The sequence below is a fragment of the Sciurus carolinensis genome, chromosome 8 (assembly GCF_902686445.1).
Source record: "Sciurus carolinensis chromosome 8, mSciCar1.2, whole genome shotgun sequence".
Classification (NCBI taxonomy): domain Eukaryota; kingdom Metazoa; phylum Chordata; class Mammalia; order Rodentia; family Sciuridae; genus Sciurus; species Sciurus carolinensis.
The window spans coordinates 49917385-49939362 of NC_062220.1; the positions used below are offsets into that span (position 1 = coordinate 49917385).

At 32.6% G+C, this 21978-nt stretch overlaps 1 protein-coding gene across 3 annotated transcripts in view; it reads right to left on the bottom strand.

Moving 5' to 3' along the window:
• The window catches only part of Ankib1 (ankyrin repeat and IBR domain containing 1), a 139397-nt gene that overhangs the window by 47843 nt on the left and 69576 nt on the right, over positions 1-21978 (bottom strand). For all 3 annotated transcript variants that reach the window (XM_047559952.1, XM_047559951.1, XM_047559950.1), the window contains exons 6-7: positions 8316-8524; positions 6843-6931 (exon numbers count right to left, since the gene is read on the bottom strand). In XM_047559952.1, the coding sequence (XP_047415908.1) occupies positions 6843-6931; positions 8316-8524 (298 nt within the window). The remainder of the gene's footprint in view (positions 1-6842; positions 6932-8315; positions 8525-21978) is intronic.

Genomic DNA, 21978 nt, shown 5'->3' on the forward strand with positions numbered 1-21978 from the left:
AACAATGTAAGTTATTTGTACATTCTAAGAATTTTTCTTTATACTGAATTTTCTATTAAGAGTATAATTAAGCTAATGCCAACATGGGACAGGGGTGTAGCTTAGTAGTAGAGTATGTGCTGGCATGCACCAGACCTGAGTTTAATGCCCAGTGCATATGCAAACACACACACACATAGACTAGAGTGTGTAATATCAACTGTTTAGCATTTATTAATTGCCCAGTCATTCTTTTTTTTTTTTTTTGGTACCAGGGATTGAATGCAGGGGTGCTTAACCACTGAGTCACATTCCTAGTCATTTTTTATATTTTATTTAGAGACACAGTCTTGTTGATACTAAGTGCCTCACTAATCTGCTAAGGCTGACTTTGAACTCAAGATCCTCCTGCCTCAGCCTCCCAGTCATTCATTTTATGAGTACATATGTATACACACAAACACGCATCTGAATATTTTAGGTATTTTTATGTTTCCATTTTGCTTTATTATCCCTGAAAATTTGAAACTTTTATTTAACATTAAAAATTCAGAAATGAGTGGTTTAGACTGGTCATATTCAATTCTCAATATTCTATACCTTTAAAAAAAAGAGCAAATGAACAAAGATAATTAAAAGTATTTGGGGGTGGCACTAGAAGCTAGTGCTTTCCCTTTAAAAAGCATTTTTTTTTTTTTTAAGAAAAGTGTTTCTGCTTCTATTTCATTTTGATAAATACTAAAATGAGTTCTATGTCTTGGTCTGCTGTTGAGTTAGTAAGGAAAAGGCATTCCACAAAGTGGCAGGAATCTAGGCCAAGGTGAACTGATCATTAAGAGCAGGATTCTGAATTAGAAAATTTTAGGTTTTAAGCTGAATAATCTTAAGCAATTTAGTTAACTGTTCTGTAAAATACATAAAATAGGGATAAATAATAATATGTACTGGGCTGGGGAGATAGCTCAGCTGGTAGCTTGCCTCGAAAGCACAAGGCCCTGAGTTCGATCCTAAGTACCGCAAAAAAAAAAAAAAAAAAAAAAAAAAAAAAAAATGTACTTCTTAGGGCTGTTATGCAAATTATACATGTGAAATATCTGTATGGTGTCTGACTCTGAGTAAGAATTCACAAATTTTAGCAAGGATTATTGCTGCTATAATTTAATACTGCCTGTGGAGAAGTAAGAAACAAACTTTTGAAGTCCCCATCTTATATGGGACTTAACATTTAAATAGAAATTAAATGGAAAACAGGACAAATGAATCACAACTCTTGTACTTATCAACCATAACAGTCTGATTATTCTGATTATAATTTCTTTTTCCTTTTCTTCTCAGTCTCTTAATTCTACAACCCTCATCCTGGCATTTCACTGAAAAGAGTTTCCATCAGGTAGCCCTTTCACCTCACACCTAACTCTCTCTATATAAATATTAGCTATTTTTGCCTTCTTCCCTCTCACTTCAGTGAAAGAGGACTTCCTCTTTCCCAGTTAATTCTCAAATACTCTGGCCAGTTCTGGGATCTGCACTATATTTCAATCTATTTTTCCTTTCTCTCTTTCTAATAGTTCTTCCTTGAGCAAAATAACCTTGTTTAAGACCTTGAAAACCCTTTCTAACCAAATGATTCTCTTTAGTCCCACTTTTTCTTTCACATTAAAATTTCTTGATGAAATAGTTTAAGATGATTTGACATTCCTTTCTCAAGTCCATCCCATTAACTGTTCAATCTATAGCACTCTGGTTTCTGTCACCTTTACAATGAATGGCTAGCTTTCAACAGAGCTGGTCACAGTGACTACTCATTAGGCCACTTGACTCAAGGCTTCTCAGTTTTTATTTTCCTTGATTTCTCTATAGCATCAGGTACTGCTAAACAGTATCTTCTTCCAAATTCTCACTTCCCCATAGTCTTGGAATTACATTTTTTCCTGGGCATTCTTCTTACCTCTAGTAGATACTTATTTTTTTTTCTCTTCCCACTAGTGCCTTTTTGCGCCTGTTGTCTGAAATTTTATTATATTCCATGTTCCTATTACACAATTCTCCCCTTTCATTCCATACAATTTTCTTGGGTGATCTGAACACAAACTTAAACTACACAATAATGACTAAAGTCAAAGTCCCTTCTTAGCAACATATCTTGATTACACACAGGGTATTTTCATTTAAATGTCCCACAGGCATTTTAATTTCAACGTGTCTAAAATTTTCCCCTCTACTTTTAGTTATGATTTTAAAACCACACTGTCTCCATAAAACTGATATATCCCAATAAAAGAACATTCAGATCTTGGTTCCCAGTTAAAAATTACTTGTATTACACTAGATGTCTGTATGGCCAAGGATAGATGAAACACTCAGGGGAAATGTTGTAGAGTAGCAGTTCTCAAAATATACTCTGTGGAGCTATGGGGGATTCCTGACATTTTCCAGAGGACTTAAGAGGTGAAAACTAATTTCATAATGGTACTAAGAGTTTATTTTGCCTTTTGGTTAAAACTGCTGGTACCTTAGCACAAATCACAGCAGTGGCACTAAAACTGTACTACTAGTGGTCTTTGTTTTTCTTCACTGCCCCACTTGAACTCAAAAAAAAAAAAAAAATGGCAGTTTTTAAGAAAGACATTTAAGAACATCACTGATAGAATAAAAATAATTATGACTTTTATTAAATCTTGACCCCTCAGTAAACGTCTTTTGGGTATTTTATGCAAGGAAATGGGAAGTAGGCAGGAGATTGTTCAAGTTGTAGGCACATACACATGCTTTTTTCATTAAACACTATTTTTATTGAAAAAATGACTACCAAAAATGATTATTCAGACAACAGTATACAGCAAATTCTATTTTTTTAAACAACTTAGACTTGTCACTTCAAGGAAAAATCTAACTGTATTTATAATAAAACAACTCCAATGATAAAATCAAGACTTCATGTAAAAATGAGAACTTTGAAAAATGTTTTCTCTGTTAGAGTAAGCTTGGTAGCTTTCCAATTTTTTTTTTTTTTTTTTTTTTGACACCAGGGATTGAACCAAGGGTGCTTAACCACTGAGCCACATTCCCAAGCCTTTTTAGTTTTTTGTTTTATTTTGAGACAGGGTCTCGTGTTGCTTAGAGCATCACTAAGTTGCTGAGTGTGGCTTCCAACCTGCAATCCTCTTGCCTCAGCATCTTTAGCCACTGGGATTACAGGCATGTGCTACCATACCCAGCAGCTTTCCAATTCTTAAGTGACTTTTCTCATGGGATTGGTGGTGACATTAACTACTGTGATTTTTGGCTATATTAATGTGTAGGTAAATATGCCAACATTGGAAGAATGTTGGAACCAGTATTTTTCAGATGATCAATGAATGATGTTACAAAATCATGCATGAGTAAAAGATCTATTCAAAGTGAAAGACAGAATATGGGATTTTAATATAATAGAGTACAAAAATTCCACTGATATGGTATCAGATTTTACCCTGAAATTCATGATTTAAAAAATATCACTTGTTGAGTTTTGATGTATATCCATAACTATCTGAAGAGTCTATTAATATATTTCTCTCTTTTCCATCTACACATTTATGTAAGGTCTGATTTTCTTTAGATATATAAACCAGAACAATATATTGCAACAGACTGAATGCAGAAGCAGGTACAAGAATCAACTGTTTTACATTAAGCTAGACAGTAAAGAGATTTGCAAAACTGTGAAACAATGCCATTTTTCTCACTAAATTTTTGGGATATATGGTTAGTAAATGTTATTTACGTTAACATGATGGGTTTATTATTGTTATTTGTAATAAACTAATAAATACTAAAAATCTCCACTGTTAATTTCCAACATAGTACATATGGATATAAACCATAAAAACAAAAGTTCTGGGTTTGGAGTTGTAGTCGGTGGTAGAGCACTTGCCCAGCACATGTGAGGCACTGGGTTTGATTCTCAGCACCACATATAAATAAAATAAAGGTCCACTGACAACTAAATAAATAGTTTTTTTTTAAAAAAGTCCTTTGAAATCTTGGACAACTTTAAGAGAGTAAATAAGTCTTAAGACAAAAAGTTAGAGCCAGGCACAGCGGTGCATGCCTATAATTCCAGCAACTCAGGAGTCTGAGGCAGGAGGACCTCAGGTTGAGGCTAATCTCAGCCATCTTTGTAAGACACTCAGCAACTTAGTGAGACCCTGTCTCAAAACAAACAATATCCCAAAATAGGAACTGGGGTACCATGTAGCTCAGTGGTAGTGTCCCTGGGTTCAATTCCCAGTATCAAACAACAACAACAAAAGTTAGAGAACTGCTAACTGTAGCCTTCCTTCCTTTTTTTTCTATCTCCTCCTTTTAGCTATGAAAAGGTTCCTTGGCAAGTTGGATATAGTTCAATACTTGTACCCTGTCAAAGTGCAGTTTGCTTAGACATAGTACTAAATGATGATGTTTTGAATTTTATATATTCTAAATACAACAGAGCAGATTTATTAATCCCTGGGGAATTAAATGACAGAATCAAGAAGACCTCATTGAAGACAGGAGCAGTTCTGTTAATCATATATAAATTCTCCTCCAGATGTCATTTTCCACTAAATTTATGATCAGAACATGGAATTGATGAGTATCAATACATAAAAGAAATCTGGGGCAAATTATACCTATGCTTTTATCTTGTATATCAGTTTCACAAAAGCTATCATAGATAGGCTCTTTGCTTATTACAATGCTTAGGAAGATGGTTAACTTTTATTGGTTACATGTGTCCTGTTCTAAGTACTTTATATATACTGTTACTTAATAATCTGACAATAATCCTCAGAAGTACTTACTATTATCAACATTTTATAAATTAGAAAACTGAGGCCCAGGCAGATTAGGCAGGTTATTACTTACCTAAATCAACAATTAATAAATAGCAGCACTGAAGTTCACAACCCAGAAACCTATTATATCCAGAACCTGAGCTCTTACCCTTAATATCAGGAAGTAAGTTCTAGTCTGGGTAGAAAGTAATAATTCTCTTTTATTTAAGCCCTTGGCATAGATCTGGCTGGACTAATAAGATAGAGACACTGGGAAGAGTAGGATAGAGAAGCTTTCAAAATTATTTGAAGACCTTTAAAAACTCTTCCTCATATTTAGATAGGAATTTCTTTTCTATAAGCCTGTGTAAAGATTGCAGTTAATCTAAAAATGATTTTATGGACATGAATCATCCAAAATGGAACTTGCTTTACTGATGTTTGATTTGACAAGATCTGGCAGGGGAAGGGTGGAGAAACCCAGGTAGGATGGTAAGATACTATAGAAAATAGAAAACAATAATTAGACCTTTCAAATTTAAATCTTACCATAAACTCTCATGGCTAGTCTGTGATGAGAATGAGAGATGTTTCCAGTGAGGAAGGTCAAGGAAGTTCAAAAAATTCAAGTAATTCCTGGATAAGCTGTTTTCACATATGAACCAAAGCCAACAGCTGCAAACTTGGTAAAACCCAAGTAATACATCCTAATATAGTATAGTTAACAATTTTAAGCTAAATTTAAAGTATTGTACATAGGGAAGGTATTCTGTCTCCATAGCTACTTTAGACTGTGAATTTTGGCTCTTGCCAAAAAATTATCTATTAGACTCAGAGTAAAGTCTAGTCTGTGTTTTAAAAAGAGTAAATAGATACTCTTACTTATTCTGACTTTTGAAAAGCAGTAGCTTTTCACCCACCTCCAAATGAAACTTTGACTCATAATTCCATTTTGGAAAACAGAAAAAGAAGATTTACTCAAAATGAAACGATAATCATGGGCCAGTATGTTGCCTATAGCTTTGGGTGGTGGGGGAATGAATGTGGGAGGATAAGAGGCAGAAAGAGAAGGGCATGAGGTATTCAAGAGGAAATGAAGAAGCTTTTGAGATGATGGATATATTCATTATCTTGACTGTGGTGATGATTTCACAGGTGTATACATATGTTAAAGTTTATCAAATTATTTATTTTAAATGTGGTCTGATTTATGTCAACTGTACTCCAACAAAGCTGTTAAAAATAAAACCAGAAAATCTGCTCAAATTCCTTCTTGTTATCTTACCCACCTAGTGTTTCCCAGTTCCCTACACTTGATACTCAATACCCATAAAAAAAAAGTTTGAAAGGTAAAGATTTCTTTAAATACTAATAACATACTTTGCTAAAGTCATCAAACAATAGCTTTGTGTATCTCTAAAAATTGTATTGTTCATTATACTGATCTTCATTTGTGTACAAATGAAAAGTGTAAACTCAAAGCAAATAGTTAATGGATAATAAGAAAATATAAATCTCAGCAAGGTAATGAGAAGAAAAATAGAAAGAAACATGAGAAACAAAACAAATTTTCCATTTGTAATGTATACTCAACCATATCTAGCAGAGAGATTTAATTTTGAATGAATTAAAAAGGAATTTTAAACATCCACATTTTTATAGATTTTCAAGGTTATTCATCATCAAAAATTAAGAGAAAGCACAAAAACAAATGATTAAAATTCTTGGGACTAAGGCAGAAATTGATTCTTAAAATTTAGGTGTAGGCTTGGCATTCATAATAGATGTTATATACATTAAAATACTAAGAAAAAATATTTAGAATAATTGCTTTGTTTCCCAAAGTACATTAGATTAAGCTAAATAGCAACAACTAAAGTAGCTGGTAAGATGTCAAAAAAAGAAAAAAATATTCTTCTTTAATAGTAAAGTTTAATAAATTTCAAGGTCACTCTGAAACAAATATAAATAATCCATATCAGTAAGTAATGAAAGCAAACGATTTTATTACCAAATCAGAATGCTACCATGCAGTAAGAGATACTAAGCTGTTCATATACTCACGACTCCCAACATCCTCTACAAAAGTCATGTCCACAGGGCATATCCACTGGATCTTCAAATACAGAGATACTGCACATACAAATGTCACACTGGAGATGGAGGAGAACAATGACATCAACAGCCACATTTTGGAGAGAACAACACACTCATTTTGGGCATTAATACGTTTTTGCTTTGTTCATTACTTTAAAGGCAAAAATACCAGTAAGCTAATTATAAATTTTAACATTAGGTGTTTTCAAGTTATAAGGTAGTTAGATGCCTATCTTTGAATAACATACAATGACTATCTCATTATAAATTATTGTGGGATTTAAATATTTTAATGCCAAAGTCAAACTCTTAATTTAATGTATTAATTAGCATCTGTGCATTTCAAAAAGGAAGTACAAGAAAAAAATTATTACAATCTATTCAGGCCAAGATCAAATTATATGCTGCAAAATAACCACTTCAATATCATGTCCTTCAACCTACACTTAACCTGAACAATCTACAAAACCAGAGTATCTTTGTGCTTTTAACACAGCAACTCAGGATATTAAGAGTAGCAATTTAAGGCTTTCTAAGCAAAGAACCCTGTTATAAAACTATGTATCTTCTCAACAATGACTTACTAGAAGCAAACTTTTATCTTGTGATAGATGAGAATTATAGAAAGTAGGATTCTGTTTTCCAAAATGGGTTAAACAAAACAAGGAGTGCTTTTATGTTAATCACAAATTTTGAGTGGTTGAACCATTCATGAAACATCGAAATTTCCTATATAGCATACCAATGGTATGCCAATCTAAAAATACTGTACCTTAATAAAGAGGAAACATTTATTATGGAAATGCATCTGGATGACAAACTCCAGAAGCTTTGCTGAAACAAATATATGACCATCAAAATATTGTAAATGTTTAAAATTAGTAGCTTTCAAGAAATCATAGAAATACTTTTTGCATTTTTGGTTTAAAGTACATATCACAAATTGTTTTTAGTATTTTAGTATCTGAAGCTTTTAAATGAAAAGAGTAGATGTTTCTCCAAACTATTATGCTTTGATCTATAGTTTACAGATCATGAAAATATTCTGTGATATTTACTAAAGCATAAAAGTAACTGAACCTTTAAAGAAGGGTATAGATTCAATTACAGGCTGGGGAAATAGCTCAGCTGGTAGAGTGCCTGCCTCGCAAGCACAAGGCCCTGAGTTTGATCCCTAGTACTACAAAAAAAAAAAAGAGTATTTCTCACTTTGGGGCTGGGGATATAGCTCAGTTTAGGTAGAGTGCTTGCCTTGCAAGCAACAAGGCCCTCGGTTCAATCCCCAGCACCGCAAAAAAAAAAAAAAAAAAAAAAAAAAAATAAAAATAAAAAAGGATTCAAATACAAGAACATAACCAGACATTTCATGGAATAACATTAAATAATTTAAAAACTAAAAGACTAAAAGCTATGGGAAGTACACCGAATACTAAACCATACCAAACTGGTGTCTAAATCTCCAGGAGATAAACTTATTTCATCTGGACTGGTGACAGAAGAACGTGTAGTCCTTGGAGTTCTTGGAGAAGGGAGTGTGTCCCAGGCATTATACCCGCTTGGTGGTGGGGTTGGCATTTGAACACCTGATCGTTGGCAGCAGTTCTCTGGGTTAGACATCCAAGCTTCAAGTAATTTCTCCCTGTCCCAGTCTTTAAGAAAAATGGAATGGATATCTCTCAAACACAGAAACTACAATAATGTTTTAAAAGCTACATAATAGTGAAAGAACAGTGTGGATAAATTAAAAAGGTATCAGTCACCTAAGGATAAAAGGTAATATTTATATACAAGCAGTAACAGCAAATGATTATCTAGTTATGTTAAATTTATTAACATTTTAAAGCAGAATTTAAATTCTCTTATAACCTATTGTGGCTTACAACTGTGCCAATATCCAACAATAACTCCTAATTTCTACTAAGATGATACACATCACTTTTAGAGTTTACTAAATTTTTAGCCTCTTTACTCTTTCAATATGCACTTTTGTAATTGGTTTCATTAGCATAAAATTGTAAAATGATTATCACCACAAGCATGTTGATACCAATACTAGGTACTAAAAATCACTTGACAAACAGATTTAGAGCAGAAGGAACTTCCCAAGGGTTATAAAGAAAGTTTTAGTAAATTAGGTATAAATTTTATCTTAAGTGAGCTCAAATATGGCTTAACTATAAAAAAAAAAAGATTGTCTTCCCACTCTGAACACTTATAAAATGGCCAAGTGAAACACATTATTATAAAGTCCAGAGCCATAAAAACCTAACCCTTTAAAAACAACAAATTAATATATCCAATCGTTTTGCTAGGTGTATTACACATATTATTTAATTTTTCCCTCCCAGCAAACTTTTCAATCGTTATTTAATGAAGAAACCAAGACTCAGGGAAGTTAAATAAGTTGCCCATGCTCACATGGATAGGTACTTGACAACTCTTCTGTGATCCCAAAGTTGTGTCCTTTCAACTATCACATACTATTTTGCAAGTATATTAAAAGGATGAGCTTAAGGAATGGGGATGCAGTTCAATAGTAGAGCCCTTGTCTTGTATGCACAATGTTGTGGGTTTGATTGCCAGCAATTCTCCCGGTGTCCCTCACCAAAAAAAAAAAAAAAAAAATTAAAAAGATAAACGAAATGTTCAATGTATAAAATTTTACAGCTCAAATTCAAATGGCTGCGGAAAGTTTCTACACAACAATTTTTCAACCATATTAATTCAATGTATTTGGCAGTTTAACAGGATAAGTATGATTCAGACATGAAAAGAGGTTTGAGGAAGTGTATTTCCAGCTGAGGAAACCACAAGTACAAAAGCACAGAAGTCAACTTCCAGACTTCAACAGTTCTGCATCGGAAGTCCTAGTTTGAGGACACTGGAAATAAAAAACAAAATAGGGGTCAAATTACACAGAAGAAGAAAAACCTAACTGAAAAAAATTGCACGAGTGCATTTCAGGAAAAGGTGCTAGATGGAATCAGAGTTTTGAAAGGTTATTACTCTATGATCGTGGCCTGTATGCAACATTTCACTTTCTTGTGGTCCTATAGACTGTCCTCTAAATTCTGCATATTTCAAATACTGTAGGTAGAAACCAAAATTTTTTCCCTGTGTAGAAAACTTATATGTACATAGAAAATAGATTTAAGAATTTTGCTACTAAAACATATGGCACAAAATTTAGCAATCTCCTTGTCTTATTAGTAGAAAGCTATTCTAATATATAAAAATCCTTTATTTGAATAGATATTTATGGAGAAATTTTTAGAGATAAGAATACGAAATAAATGTTTTATCCTCCTATCCTCCTGGGTTTTCTCGTAAGAATCTTTCTTTTTAAACCTGACCACTCTTAGTTCTCATGATACATCATGATGGTTTCTTTCTTTTTTTGGTGCAGGGAATTGAACCCAGAGCCTCAGGCATGGCAGGCAAACGGTCTACTACTAAGTCACATTCCTAGCCCCTTGTGCTGGTTTCTTTGAACTTGAATGGTGTGCTGATATTTAAGATATGATACTGACTGGTATAAAGATATTCTTTTTTTTTTCTTTTTAGCAAGAATAGGGATTTGTAGTTATATTAGGAAAAATCAATCTTCCATGTCTGTTTTTATTAACTGTCATCAATTTCAAAAGAAAGTGGTGGGCACCTAAGCTCTTTGTATCTAAGTTTCTTACATGTTAATGGGGATTAATTACTATCTACCCTATTGGTTTCATGAGCATTAACTGAAGTAATATATGTAATACAGTAGTGGCTGGCAGATGGTAACATCAATAAATCTAGGCTATAATTAACTATCAGACTTATTTCAGGGCTTATCAAACAACTCATGGTGACCTCAAGGCATGTGGATCATAGTCTCAGAAGAGAAATGAGGGCTTTAGCTAGAGAACTCTGTTGAGGAAGTTATGAACTTACTTTGGAACAGTGTTAAGGAATGAGCAGTTTATCTAGGCTAAAAAAAACTTTACTAGTAACTTTATCTTGTCCTTTAAAATGAGAGTTTGGCTAGTAGGTTTAAAGGAGAATGTGAGGAAAAGAGATGGCATTATCTCTTTAAAGAATGATAGACTAAACTTTAAAATACTAATTAGTACAACTTATGTTAAAATGAGGCATAATTTAAGTCTAAAATAGTCTACTGAAAACAGACTAGTAACTTAAAAGTCTGGTTAAAAGTTATAATCATAAATGATGGCAACGGGTTGGGTCTGTGGCTCAGTGGTAGAGCACTCACCTAGTACACCTTAGGCACTAGGTTCGATCCTCAGCACCACAAAAAATAAATAAATAAAATAAAAGGTGTTGTGTCCATCTACAACTAAAAATTTTTAAAAAATAAATATAGAAATAAATGATGGCAAAACATCTAATTAAAATGCCTTGTTTGGATCTTCCTTTCTTAATTTATAAATTATGAATGAGGACTAAAACATACTTTTAAAAATATATTGAGGGGCTGTGGAGATAGCTCAGTCGGTAGAGTGCTTGCCTTACAAGCACAAGGCCCTGGATTCGATCCCCAGCACCACCCCCCAAAAAAAAAAAAAAAAAATTGAAAAATTTTATATTAAGGCAATTAAAAAGGAAAATTAAAAGAGGCTAGGAATATTGACATCTGTGCACTCATTTAAAAATATTTTAGAAATTTTATAACATTTATTCATTTTATATTTATATCTGCCCAAAGAGAGTTTCTTAAAATATTTTATTAAAGACTTTATAAAACAATGTACATTATGAAAAAAGGTACAAATGGTATATCATATGTGATAATTTTAGAGCAGGATCTTTTGTTTTTTCACTTGTTTCTCCTTATTCTCTCTACTTTCCCTCTGTCAATCCATCTTAGCAATGAAATATCTCTCATTCCATGTTTTTCTCCATGCTATTATATGTAAACAAATAAATACATGAAGCTTTTCAGATTATTTTACATAAAAATAAACTTTATGTCCATTTCTACCTAATCAATGTTCTAAAAACTCTCCAAGTAAGTTTAATATTATTTTATTCTTTTAAAATAACTGAATTTGCCTTATAAAACAATTTGTGTATCATGATTTACTTAAGTATTTCCTGTTTTGCTGGTTTTTGCCAAAATAACAATGTTCTATATATCAGTCCACATGTATAAGTATATATTCATGTTTCTAGTTCTTTGGGATAAATTCCCTAGAATAGGGTCAATCACTCATATTCGTGTTACCTGCAAACAACCAAGGACTTAACCAGTTTCCTCTGCAGTAATGTTAAAGTTCTTTTAGATATTTATGAAGTGATACTTACTTTAACTTACTTTTCTGACAATGAATTCAAATATCTTTTTATGTGTTTGTTAGCCATTAACCTTTGCTCTTCTGTGAATTACCTACTCATATCCTTTCATCAGTTTTCTACTGGGTTATTTACTAATTTCCTCTCAATTTAAAGTTCTTTGTAAATAATAAATACTAACAATTTTTTCCAAATCAAAATCTGTTTCTAGACATTGTTCACATCATATTTAATTACAAAAATTTAAAATGTCAATATTCTTTAGCCTATATTTTCTTGAGCTTCTTGGTTGCTTGTCTTAGAAAGTCAGTCCTCGGATTTACATATTAAGTCTACTAGACCAACTTCTAGGATTAACAGATTGATTTTATGTTTTCCCTCCATTCTTGATATAAATTTTCTTTGTTTTTTTAATACTCCAACTTAATTTCATTCTAGCTGTCCAGCCAGTCATATTATCCTAATTTATTAATCAACTGTTTTCCTATTAAGCTAGAATTACTATAAATTAAATTTCCAAATATTATAAATTGGGTTTGCTATTCCATTTCAATGGTCTATTTGTCTAGGTTTAGGTGCCATATTGACTTAATTATACTGGCTTACAGTATGTTTTATTTTCTGGTAAGGCTAGTTCTCTTCACTGGAACCCATGGAGTGCCCCTGACACAGGGTCAGAGAGTAAAGAGATAGCTGCAGAAAAGGTGTGGCTGTGACAAAGAAAAATAGCATGTAAAAATCAAACAGAACATTTAACAAATAAAATAAGGAGCTTTTCAAGGAGGTATATGAGAAAAAACAAGTAAAATATTAATACGAACATTAGTAAGTATCAAGATTAGCATAAAAGACTTCTTGGGACAAAACAGTTATAATTAAAAAAAAAAATCAGTGGCCACATAAAGAGAATGAGACCAAATTGGTGTTCTTTGTGAGATCCTTTGAAACACAAGGAAAAAGAACATTTAAATAGTAGACAAAATCCCTATGAACTGAAAAATGAAAAAAGCTAAGCCAATACTGTTGTAGTCAAGAAAAATTCAGTATACACACATTTCAACTGAAAATGAAATAGAGCAATAATTTGAGAGAAAATGCAAAGAACTGCAGGAAAATATAGTGTTTTTCAAACTGTAAACTTATAGAAGGGCAGAGCTGGTAACGAAATTGCAAATCTATTTTGCTCAGTCCAGGGTCTAGAGCAAAGTATGTATTCAATAAAAATCTGTTGAATAAATAAATGAATATAAAATTCTATTCCAATATTATTAAAATCTGAATGAAGCTGATTCTAGGAAACTGCAAATAGCTAAAATTGAAGACTGCATGAAGAGGTAGTAAACCTAAACAGACTAATAACTATGGAAGAAACTGAGAAATACAGTAATTATTTCTTTAAAAAATACAAGGCGTAAGCAAAATTTTCCAAAATTTTAAAAAGCTGTTATAAAAACCCACAATGCCAAAACTCAATTTTACACAAAACAAGTTTTCTTTTTGACAGTATCAGCAAGCATAATTGGTCAGTTAAAATGTAGAATTACAAAAATAATTATATACACATATCTCAAACTTTTTTTTTTTTTTTTTTTTGTGGTGCTGGGGATCGAACCCAGGGCCTTGGGCTTCCAAGGCAAGCACTCTACAGACTGAGCTATCTCCCCAGCCCCTACACATATCTCAAACATTTAATAAAAGCATTTACATTAATGTACTAATCCCTTTTATGTAGGGCCAAGGATTTTTGACTTTCATTCTGCTTTTATTTCCTATTTCTTGCCTAAACTACCCCACAAAACACATATACAATTTCTCAGGATCATTTCTTTACAGTGAGATTTAAAATACATTCAGGTAGTAATCTGAATGTAAAGATTCTTATGATCTCCTTTTTTACTTATTTCACTCACACATAAGAGCAATTTAAAAAGTAAACTTGGCTTTATCAAGGTTTTCCAAAGTATTCAATTTTGATTTCAGAAAAATAATTATTTTGGGAGATAGTGGGGATCAGGGACACACAATCACTAAACCAAACCCTTAGCCATATTTTGTATTTTATTTAGAGACAGGGTCTCACTGAGTTGCTTAGGGTCTCGCTTTTGTTAAGGCTGTCTTTGAAGTTGTGATCCTCCTGCCTCAGTGTCCCGAGCCACTGGGATTACAAGTGTGTGCCACCACACCCCACCAGAAAAGTAATTATTTTTAACTGATGTTTTATCAGTATGATTCATTATATTATGCAATCACAGTAAGACAACTAGAATAATCAGGTTTGGTAACCAAAGTTTGGTAAGCACACAATTCAAGTCTATTGCAGGAGAATTTTGAAAAAAGTCTCCTAGCCAAGAACAATGTTAATCAACTTGACAAAAAGAATCCTTACTTAATAAAGTCAAGTTAAACTGATGCTAATTAAGAGTATTTGCCATATTATAATGTCAAAATCCAAGTTAAATATTAGAAAACAAAACAGAACATGACATAAACCCCAAGATCAAATAGTTGAGTGTTATGAAAGATAATTTGTGATACCAATATATCAAAGGATAAACATAGTATTATCATTTCTTTTAAGATATGGAAAAAGTCAAACTGAAAAATTATTCCTGATTTTTTAAAAGAAATACTTTAAATAACAAGAAAAAGATACTTCAAAAATATGAGAAGGAAAATTTGATTCAAACCAATAGCCTATTGGATGTTTTTCGTTTTGTTTTGTTTTGTTTTGTTTTGGTACTGGGGATTGAAACCAGGAACGCTTACCCACTCAGTCACATCCCCAGCCATTTTTTAATATTTTATTTTAGAGATACGGTCTTGCTAAGAAGTTTCTTTAGGGCATTCCTATGTTGCTGAGGTTGGCTTTGAACTTATGATCCTCCTACCTCAGCCTCCCAAGCCATTGGGATTACAGGCATGCGTCACTGCATCTGGTTCAGACTATTTCTTAATTTAAAATACCACAGGCATTCTCAGGATTTCAATTATCATCTATTCACTGATACAAGACCCTGTTTCCTACCCAAACAATTCTGAGCTCTAGACAATTTTACCATTTGGTTTTCTCAAAGTTCACTGCTTGCCACGAAGTAAAAAACATATTAGCAAATGAATTTTGACTTAAACAAAGAAAGTGGTAAGCATCAATAATACCAGGGGTTACAAAGTAAAGCTATCCAATATAGTTAAACCAGATAAAAGATAAGGAAAAGGAGGGGGCAGAATTACCATGACTTACAAATGATATAATTGTCTTCCTTATAATCCTTTAAAAACATGAGGAATACTTTCAATCTAATAAGCACTGTTGCATTTCTGGTAAGAGTAAAGTAGTTCCCTCTTATCAGACCAACCTCCTACAATAACAATGATAAATGCTAGATCAAATACCAATCACAACTGTCTAAAGACAGTAGTAAACAGGCAAAAACAGGTGGAAACTGAAGTGGAGTTGACACTTGGCCAAATTGAAAAAGCACTGTATGAGTGTTTTAAATTTTCGCCTGTGGGAAGACTCTATTCAGCACAGGATTGATAACCTGAAATTTTATTAGCTTGAAGAAATGAGATTAGATTCGGAGTCACCAGAGCATCTAGAAAAGGAGGGGCAGTATTCTAGAAAAAGTCACAGATATGTTGGGTGTAGACTCCCCAAATCTCTGATTTATGCTTGTGTGAGACAGATTCTAAAAGGTTAAAACAAGTCAACAAAGACTCAGCTGAAAGATAGGGGTTTAATTTCATTCTATTGCATATAGTTTTCCAGTTTTCCCAGCACCATTTGTTGAAGAGGCTATCTTTCCTCCACTGCATATTTTTGGAACCTTTGTCTAGTATGAGAAAATTGTATTTATTTGGGTTTGTGTCCATGTCCTCTATTCTGTACCATTGATCCACCTGTCTATTTTGGTACCAATACCATGCCGTTTTTGTTACTATTGCTTTGTAGTAGAGTTGAAGATCTGGTATTGCAATACCCCCTGCTTCGCTCTTGCTACTGAGGATTGCTTTAGCTATTCTAGGTTTTTTATTCTTCCAGATGAATTTCATAATTGCTTGCTCTATTTCTGCAAGGTACATCATTGGGATTTTAATTGGAATTGCATTGAATCTGTATAGCACTTTAGATAGTATAGCCATTTTGACAATATTAATTCTGCCTATCCAGGAACATGGGAGATCTTTCCATTTTCTAAGGTTTTCTTGAATTTCTTTCTTTAGTGTTCTGTAGTTCTCATTGTAGAGGTCTTTCACCTCTTTTGTGAGATTGATTCCCAAGTATTTTATTTTTTTTGAGGCTATTGTGAATGGGGTAGTTTTCCTAATTTCTCTTTCTGAAGATTCATCACTTATGTATAAAAAAGCATTGGATTTATGAGCATTGATCTTGTAACCTGCTACTTTACTGAATTCACTTATGAGTTCTAAAAGTTTTCTGGTGGAATTTCCAGGTTCCTCTAAATATATAATCATGTCATCAGCGAACAGGGATAGTTTGAGTTCTTCTTTTCCTATTTGTATCCCTTTAATTTCTTTGGTTTGTCTGATTGCTCTGGCTAGAGTCACCCTACACAAAACTCAACTCAAAATGGATCAAGGACCTCGGAATCAGACCAGAGACCCTGCATCTTATAGAAGAAAAAGTAGGTCCAAATCTTCAACTTGTTGGCTTAGGATCAGACTTCCTTAACAGGACTCCCACAGCACAAGAAATAAAAGCAAGAATCAACAACTGGGATAGATTCAAACTAAAAAGCTTTCTCTCAGCAAAGGAAACTATCAGAAATGTGAAGAGAGAGCCTACGGAGTGGGAGAATATCTTTGCCAACCATACCTCAGATAGAGCGCTAATTTCCAGAATCTATAAAGAACTCAAAAAACTCTACACGAAGAATACAAATAATCCAATCAACAAATGGTCTAAGGAAATGAACAGACACTTCACAGAAGAAGATGTACAAGTAATCAACAGATATATGAAGAAATGTTCAACATCCCTAGTAATAAGGGAAATGCAAATCAAAACTACCCTAAGATTTCATCTCACCCCAATTAGAATGGCGATTATCAAGAATACAAGCAACAATAGGTGTTGGCGAGGATGTGGTGAAAAAGGAACACTCATACATTGCTGGTGGGATTGCAAATTAGTGCAGCCACTCTGGAAAGCAGTGTGGAGATTCCTCAGAAAGCTTGGAATGGAAACACCATTTGACCCAGCTATCCCACTCCTTGGCCTATACCCAAAGGACTTAAAATCAGCATACTACAGAGATACAGCCACATCAATGTTCACTGCTGCTCAATTCACCATAGCCAGATTGTGGAACCAACCTAGATGCCCTTCAGTTGATGAATGGATAAAGAAACTGTGGCATATTTATACAATGGAATATTACTCCGCAATGAAGAATGATAAAATTATGGCATTTGTAGGCAAATGGTCGAAATTGGAGAATATCATGCTAAGTGAGATAAGCCAATCTCAAAAAACTAAAGGACGAATGATCTCGCTGATAAGCGGATGAGGACATATAATGGGGGGTGGGAGGGGTTAGCATTAGGTTTAGGGTTAGGTTTAGGGTTAGGGATAAGGAGAGCGGTAAGAATGAAGGAAAGAAGGACTGTATAGAGGGAAAAGAGGGGTGGGAGGGGTGGGGGGGAAGGGAAAAAAATAAACATCATTGCCCTATGTAAACGTAAAAAAAAAAAAATTGTCATGTCTTTTGAAATGAGCCATGAGAAACTAAAATGAAAGAAATGAGAACTTAAGAGAATTTTGTGTTAAAAATATTATAAGAAATTATCTGTTTACCAGAGATGCTAAATATTACAGTTATAATTGTACACCTCCTTGAACATCATAAACACACTTTGGTGTTGGCAACAATGTTTTTAAACCTTTGTGTTCACTTGTAAGGAATATTATTTAGTGCATCTTACAAACTAAATATTAATTGGTATATTTTGAAATGGTCATGTAAATTTTTGCCCTATATATCATGAAAATAGTCATACCTTAATTGTTTTCTGACATTCACTGTAAAACATTCAGGGGTCCTAACATTTCTGCTCAGGAAATCTTGTATTTTATTATCATTAACAGTATTAGCTGAGTTTCATATATTTCATCTTAACTTTATTTTAGAATAGTGATTGTGACATGTTTGGAGTTATTATTTTAATATTTTATGATACTGAAATTTTTATTTAAAAATTATGGAAGAAACAGATTCATGTGTAATTGTGAATATTGGACCACTACTGTTTTTTGCATTTGTAAATTGGTTTTATATTAAACCCTGTAACTTAAAAAAAAAAAAAGACTCAGCTGAAGCCTACTGCAAAGAAAATGGGAATATTAACAAACATCAACAGAAATGAGAATCTCTACAATATATATTTGGATTTTCTTTGAGTGTGTATAGTTTTAGAGATGGAACCTAGGACCTTGTGCCTGCTGGGTAAGCACTGTATCACAGAGCCACACTCCTCCACTAATGGTCAATATTATTGTTTTGTTGGTTTGATTTTCTGTAGAGCTGGAGATCAAACCCAGGGCTTGTACATGCTAGTGCTCTACCACTGAGCTACACCTCAGCAAACCAAAATTACTAGATATATGGAAAAAGAGGAAAATTAAGAAAATGCAATCAATGGAAATGAACCCTGAGGTTATGTGATTAATATGTTAGAATAATGACTGTCAAGAACTTAAATGATAACTTTTTGCTGAAGGTCATAAAGAATAAAATGTGGGGACTGGGGAGATAGCTCAGTTGGTAAAGTGCTTGCCTTGCAAGCACAAGGCCCTGGGTTCGATTCCCAGCACCGCAAAAAAAAAAAAAAAAAAAAAAAAAAAAAAAAGAATAAAATGTGTAAAAATCACCAAAGAAAACTTGGTAAAGAAAAAGGACCAAATGGGAATTTTAGAACTGAAAAAAAAAAACAGTATCTGGAGAAAAACATCATTGAATCAACTTCAGATTAGAGATTAAAAAAAAAAAAAAAGATTAAAGAGAAAATCTGGTGAAATAGATGACAGATCAATAGAAATGATCCAATCTAAAGAACAGAAGGAAAGAAAAAGCTTATCTAAAATATGACTGTTTGAAGCAAACATTTTAACAGTTATGAAATTTATGATGTACATAATATGATATTCATAACATAAAAGAGGGAACAATAGACCCATGTTAGTGCAAGATTCTTACATTTTATGTGTACTAGTACCACATTCACACTAAATATCAACTGTAAAAAGATGAGAACATACATATACAGATCAGAGAGCAAGCATTTTTTAAAAGATGCGAAAAAAATAACCTAAAACCCCAAGAGATAATTAAAATCAAATTCTAAGATCATTCAATTAATTCAAAAGACAGCAGGGGAAAAAGGAACAGAGGAACAAAAAAAAAAAAAAAGGGAGCGAGAGAGAGAGAGACAAAAAAAAATACATATTGTGAAATGACAGACCTAAATCCAACCATAGTAATAATTTCACTGAATGTAAATGAACTAAATAGTCCAATGAAAAGGTACAGGGAATTAGAAGAGATCAAAACAGCAAGACTCAATCTATAAGACATGCAAATAATATAAGAAAACGGAAACTATGTATGAATTTCAGATAAAAAAATGAATGATAAGAAAGGACATTTCATAAGAAGAAAAAAGTCAGACATAATAAAATATGCTTATGAGACTGGGATCACAGATTCAAAATATACTAAGAACTTGATAACATTAATAATATTTATACAGGGGCTGTGGTTGTAGCTTAGTTGTAGAGTGCTTACCTAGCGTGGGTGAGGCCCTGGGTTTGATCTTTAGCATCACATAAAAATCAATAAATAAAAAATAAAGGTAAAATTCTTTTTTAAAAAAAGAACATATATACAAATCCACATTCATAAATGGAAATTTTAACATCTTTTTGTTATCAACAGAACTAGATAATAAAAATTAGTAATGATACTGAAAATTTACACAACACAATGATGTTAAGAGAACTCTATACTGAACAATTGCAGAATACATTCTTTTCAAGTAACACTGTATAATCATCAAGATAGACCACATGTTGGTTCCACAATCAACCTAGATGCCCTTCAACAGATGAATGGATAAAGAAACTCTGGTATATATACACAATGGAATACTATTCAGCCATAAAGAAGAAAAATATTATGGCATTTGCAAATAAATGGATGGAACTGGAGAATATCATGCTAAGTGAAATAAGCCAAGCCCAAAAAACCAAAGGCTGAATGTTTTCCCTGATAAATGGAGCATGATATATAATGGGGATGGGGGTGGGGAATGAGAGAATAATGGGGGAACTTTAGAATATGTAGAAAAAATGAGAAGAAGGGGGGTATGAAAAATGGTGGAATAAGACAGACATCATTGCCCTGTGTACATGTATGATTACACGAATGGTATGAATCCGCATTGTGTACAACCATAAATGAAATTATGTACCCCATTTGTGTACAATGAATCAAAATGCAGTCTGTAAAAACTTAAAAGCTAAATAAAAATAATTAAAAAAAAGATAGACCACATGTTAGGTCATTAAACAAGTCACAACAAATAAAAGAATGAAATCTTGGTGCATAAAAGTGGAAACAATTAATAGGATATCCAGAAAAATTTCAAATATTTAGAAATTAGACTATATCCTTCTAAATAACAGATGAGTCAAAAAAAGGGGAAATTTAAACACTTTCAAAAGAATGATAATGAAAATACAACACACAATTTTTGATCCTACCAGAAAAAACAGTACAAGAGATATGAATGAAATATCACATAAGAAATATAAATATTCAAAACATGTTATTTTCTTATATGTTGCCATTAAAGGTGGTAGTAGTTATAAACTATTGAAAAATGTTTATGATGTACTGTGAAAGCTGTAATAAAAATGAATTGGTATCAAATAAAATATATTAAATATTATCAAACTGTGAGGCATATAAAGAAAAAAATAATTTCCTTAGGACAATATAATTCCTTTATAAAAATTTATATTATAAGTCAGACTTCCCTTATAATTAAGAATTGCAGGGCTAGGAATATGGCTCAGTTGGCAGAGTGCTTGCCTTGCAAGCACTAAGGCCCTGGGTTCAATCCCCAGCACCGCAAAAAAAAAAAAAAAAGGTGGGGGGGGAAGTACTGAGGAATGAAATTGATCAACTTAGATTGTTACATCATGTGCATGTACAAATATATAAAAATGAATTCTACTGTTATGTATAGTTATAATTCATCATTAAAATAAAAAAAAAAGATTACACAAATGGTATGCCTTTACGCCATGTACAAACAGAGAAACAACATGTATCCCATTTGTTTACAATAATAAAAAAAAAAAAAGAAAAAAAAAGAATTGCAGAGTTTGGAAGAGTATATTCTTTGAATTGTAATTTCACTTGTAAGAATTTATCCTAATTCAGTAAATCGAAAGGTGTACAGAGATGTTTTAAGGCAGTATTTACAATGGCAAAAAAGAAAACAATGGTACAAATAAAGAGCAATGGAGTTGAGTATTTTTATGATTGGAAGATTATGGGGCCATATATTTACTGATACGGAAAGCTTTATATCATGTATTAAATCTAAAAAGCATAAGACACCATATGTAAACATATTAGTATGAAAAAACAATGTTCATTTCCCTGTATCCCATTCAATTTTTATTTACACAGATGATATATTACTTATACATCATACAAAATTAATCAAAACACAGAAAAAAGTCACTTTTAGTGTGAAAACAACTGCAAGTAAGTTCATTTTTCAT